The following is a 5,041-nucleotide window of genomic DNA, read 5'->3' as shown; positions in this document are numbered from 1 at the left end:
ACACTGGTCTCTTTCTCTTCTCTCCGACAGTAGACCAGGCATTCCAAGTGAAAAACCTGCTCCCTCAAAACTAAGGAGGACAAGTATTTTGTTATGATGGCAATAGTTCAACTGTTCTAGCTGCTAATCCTGATTTAACACCTTTCTATAAAAGATCAAGACAAGTTGGATTTGCTGGTATTAAGAAAGGTGGGAAGTGTAATATTTAAAACAAAATACAGTTTATTATTTGGGTTCTTCTATAGAAAACATTTTCTGTATTCAGTTTTGCGTGAATTTATTTTAGTTCTTATAAAACCTGTGGGTTGATGCACAAGGTGTGTGAACCTCTTGTTCTTACATAAATGATACTGCTTAGGTGGCAGCAATGGAAAATTCTTTGTATTGTCTTTCCAACATCTCACTGATTTACATTTCATGTATCACTTTTCCAGAAGACTGAAGGACTTATTAGTTTCTCTTTCCTTTCAAGTCTTGGTCTTGCTGTTGAGATTGCCAACAGAGGTCCCAATTGTTATTTTTTTATTATGTGTACACAGATTCATTAGCAAAATAGCGTGAGTTAAATCAGTCTCACCCTTTGCATTCAATCTATTCTGGACATAGGAACTTATATTTTCTAAATGTAGACTCTCCAAAATTAGTTTGGAGTTTGCCTTTACTATTCCAGGACTGGAAGGCAAATACTTGAGAGAGATGTCTTTAAAAAGTATAGCTTAGCATTCAACAGAAATTTCCCTGATAAAAAAAATACTAAGAACATTATATTAAGATTTTGTTTTGCATAAACTAAAACTTAATAATATTTTATCTTTGCCATTAATTTACATATAATTTATGATGAGTAAAAACTTATCATAGCTTTGTCTATTGTAGGCTTCTCACAATATTGGAATTGCTATGGACACAGAACAAGGCTTGATTGTTCCTAATGTGAAAAGTGTGCAGGTCCGTAGTGTGTTTGAGATTGCCTCTGAATTAAATCGCCTGCAGTCCTTGGGTTCTTCAGGCCAACTGGGAACAATTGACCTCACTGGGGGAACATTCACTCTCTCAAATATTGGCACAGTAAGTAAAAAAAAAAAAAAAAAAAAAAAAGCACAAATGTTTACACCTAGATCTATTTCTTAAATTTATTTTTTTCCTTACAATATATACGTAATATCTATTACTTATTTTTTCAGACAATTGTATTTTTTATCTGTAACATGCATATGACACAGTGTACAAGAAACATACTGCTACTTGAGATGAACAATTTAGAATTATTCTGTAACTCATTTTCCTGACTTTCTTTTCTAGATTGGTGGTACCTATGCCAAACCAGTGATACTACCTCCTGAAGTTGCTATTGGAGCTCTTGGGAAGATACAGGTACAGTAAAATCTCTGTTATCCAGGATCCTCAGGGTAAGGGGATTGCCAGTTATGTAAAAACTCCAGTTATCGGAAATAACCAGGCAGGGTTTTCAGATAACACGGAGCAGAGGTGGGGGAGGAGGGGTGGCAGCAGCCTCACACAGAGCGGCAGCAGTGCGGAGTGATGGATGCAAGCTTTCCCCTGTGCACCCCCCACCGCGTCCAGCTGGCAGAGCCGGGAGTGGGAGGGGTGGTGGTGGTTGCTGCACACGGAGCAACGGCAGTGCAAGTTGCTAGATGGCGGCGGCAGCCACCACATGCATGCTTTCCCCTGCCCCCACTACCACTCCCCCACCCCCGCTGGTGTCTAGCCAGCCGGCTGGCCGGCCAGAAACTTTAATGTATTCCGGTTGGTTAAAGACCGGATAGCAGAGATTTTACTGTATATTGATTTAAAACCAAGAATATAGATGGTTTGATGGGAGTAAAGTAAGACACTGTTTACTGAAAATTTTCTATTTGACTTAAATGCTTTCAGTCAAAATATTTTTTTTGTAAGATACAAAGAAGCAATCTGTAAACTTTGTTATTGAAATATTATGGTGTTTTTTGTTTTAAGACTGAATAGGTTGAACACAGGCATAAAACATGTAAATAAAAATATTTTTCTCAGTGGCCCAGGTTTGTTTTTCAGAAGCATGTAATATTTGCCTCAGTATTTTAACAATCCCTGCAGTGGCAGGGCACTGACAGCCCTTATCCCCTGCTTTACTTGTGGCAAGTGAGGGTACTTTTGGTGTTTGGGGACAATAAGCCTCGTTGTTGTGTGACAGGGTTGATTGTATAGTTTTAGGAATGGGTTAGACAAGCACTTTTATGGAATGGTTTAGATAGGAATGATTCTACCTCAAGCAGGGGGTTGGACTAAATGGGGGTGGTCAACCTGCAGCATGTGTGCCACAGGTGGCACAGGCAGCCTGTGTGTTACACATGGCAGACTGGGGAGGGGCCAGCCAGCACAGGGCAGAGAGCAAAGCAGCAGATCAGGCAGGGAGCACAGGGCAGGAAGCAGAAATAGAACAGCAGATTGGGCAGTGGCACAGGGCAGGGAGCAGAAAGAGCGGCCAGTCAGGCAGCAGAAGGCGATTTGGAGTGGCACTCAGGGAGAGTGAGCAGCTAATTTGTGCCATGCCTGCCAAAGAGTTTGATCTCCACTGAACTAGGTGATCTTCCAAGTTCTCTTCTGGCTCCACTTTTCTCTGATTTTTATCAACATGTCTGTGTTTATTAATCTCTTGGCTTACAGTAATCAGAAAAAGTATGTGTGTGTGTGGAGAGAGGTGTTGTTATAGAACCATATTACCCTTGTGCAGAAACAAGAATTGCAGGGTTTCAACCCAGGAGAAGACTTGAAAAAAAATCCTCCTGATTTTTAAGGTTTGTTTAGTGAATTAGGAATTTAAAAGATTTTGGAGCTTTGGATGGTTAGATGATTAAAAACTTTAGCATGGACAACCAAATTAGCACAAATAAACCCTACTTTTTCTCGGTGAATAATACTTTTTATGTTTTCCCCCATGACCCCTTAAGCTTTTAGGAAATGTTAGTAGATAAGTGTCATTTGAACACCAACTGTGGAGGAGCTTCCTAAGAGGATATTTTTGAGTCAAGGAGGGATTTCTCAGTTAAATATGTCCAGAATGATATGTGGCGTGGCAGGTGGCCTGTGTGTTTGAGACCCCTTACACAAACAGTTGTGGGAAACTCTGTGTTCTATTAATGGAAATTCTATCATGTCTGCTTTAACAAATGCCAACATTCATGCACTTATATAGTTTATCTTTAGTTTCCATTTTTCTTTCATGTCTTAATTTCTAGGTCCTGCCCCGATTTAATGGGAAAGGTGAAATATTTAAAGCACAGATAATGAACGTGAGCTGGTCGGCTGATCATCGTATTATTGATGGAGCTACAATGGCCCGTTTTTCTAATTTATGGAAATCCTATTTGGAGAACCCTGCTTCCATGCTGCTAGATCTTAGATAAAGAAAACTAATGACATAATGTGTCTTTAAACTTTGGGGATTGAAATGAACATTATCAGAGCTAGCTATGCTAGTACATGTCCTTTGCTACTTCTCATACTATATGATTATGTTACATAGTTGAAAGGTTTCAAACACCTATGTCAATCTATCAGTAACCTGTTACATACTTTTTAATCTAATTGAGTAGTACTACAAGTTACTCTACATCAGACTGTCAAACTGAATAGGTTTTGGCGTGCCTTTTAAATATGGTGGTGGGAAGTTATGAATGTCCAACTCTGATTACATGTGCTGACTTCTGCTGAACTGACATTATCGACTGACAGTTTTCTGTACATCTGCAATACTTTTAAACTGCATAGAAAGGAAATAGTTACAGTTATTCCTGGGTAGACATATGAGTTTATTTTAACAAAGTAAAAGGAGTATCACCAAGTTCCTAAAAGAAATTATGCAAAAATTAATGTGCAAATAAAATGCCTTTATGCTCCCATTGTAGATGTCCAATAAACTTTTTTTAATGGTGCTAGCTTTTCCTCTCTTCATCTTTCTTTAACTGTCTTGCACCTGGGGGGTTCTTAGCCCAGGTGCTCTATATCCAGTGGCAAGGGAGTTGTCAGCATCCTTAATGATTGGCTTAGTGCACAATTTGAAAATATTTACGGGCATCCAACAGCTCTCTTTAGAACTTTTTTTTTCTTTTTATAGCACACTCCTTTGGGTTGAAAGTATTTACAGTTGCTTAAATACTCCTCTTACTAGAAATTTTTCTTTTGAGAAGCCACTGCCTATGAAAGGCTGTCATGATTAAGTATCCTATTAGTTGTTAGGTTATGGTAATCATAAACAATGTGACAAGTGCAGGTACCATGGTGTGAGAGACTGATGTGATACAGAAGCAGAATTAATGTTAATAGAGCATCTGGCTTAAATTAATCATCTCTAAATTCAGATGTAAATAAGATGGCAGATAAGATTCACTTCCAGAACAGGGAGCAAACAAAAAGGGTGGTGAAGATGGGAAGCACTTATTGGGAAATGAGATACAAAGGCAACTGTTGTGCATACAGACTTTTCAGAGAACCTGAAGTTGCCAGAATAATGCAGGAAAAAGTCATGCACACAACAGTATTAATTTGAGGGACAAAAATGGAGATTTTGTAAGAGATTCATCTCTTTTCTGGAGGATAAATAGTGGCCAAATATCCTTGCAGCTGAGGTCCCGAGTTGGTAGACCAAAGTTACCTGCAAGCAAGGGATCCTAAGAAGCAAGGGAGTATGGTGCAAGATGCATGAAACCAGAGGCAGAATCTCTGGTGTACTAGCATAACTAGGACAGGGTGATGAGGATGTGGAGTGGGAGGGAGAATGGAAAAAAAAAACACTGCTGCCACAACCTCACAATTTTGCTGGTGGCACAGTGGCATCAGAAATTACCAATGCACCCATGTATTAATGCTGTCCTGAGTACCCCACTACATTGTTAAGCATCTGCTCTGGTGTCTGATTGCTAAGAGTCATCAGAGGGAAATTAAGTGGTGAAGAAAGGATATAAATTCAAGAATTGTAAACTACTACTCATATAGGTTAGCTTTTACAGATTTTAAGACAAAATATGCTTATTATCTATTCTGA

At 39.0% G+C, this 5,041-nt stretch overlaps 1 protein-coding gene across 1 annotated transcript in view; it reads left to right on the top strand.

Annotated features, from left to right (window-relative positions):
• DBT (dihydrolipoamide branched chain transacylase E2) overlaps nucleotides 1–4,775 on the top strand; it is a 45,356-nt gene extending 40,581 nt beyond the window's left edge. The window contains exons 9-11 of the mRNA XM_019501689.1: nucleotides 877–1,068; nucleotides 1,303–1,374; nucleotides 3,237–4,775. Coding sequence (XP_019357234.1) covers nucleotides 877–1,068; nucleotides 1,303–1,374; nucleotides 3,237–3,404 — 432 coding nt within the window. The 3' untranslated portion in view covers nucleotides 3,405–4,775. The remainder of the gene's footprint in view (nucleotides 1–876; nucleotides 1,069–1,302; nucleotides 1,375–3,236) is intronic.
• The last annotated feature ends 266 nt before the right edge of the window (nucleotides 4,776–5,041 follow it).

This window comes from Gavialis gangeticus, unplaced genomic scaffold, assembly GCF_001723915.1.
Source record: "Gavialis gangeticus isolate Ggan-Ray unplaced genomic scaffold, GavGan_comp1, whole genome shotgun sequence".
NCBI lineage: Eukaryota > Metazoa > Chordata > Crocodylia > Gavialidae > Gavialis > Gavialis gangeticus.
This window is presented reverse-complemented; position numbering and strand designations above follow the sequence as displayed.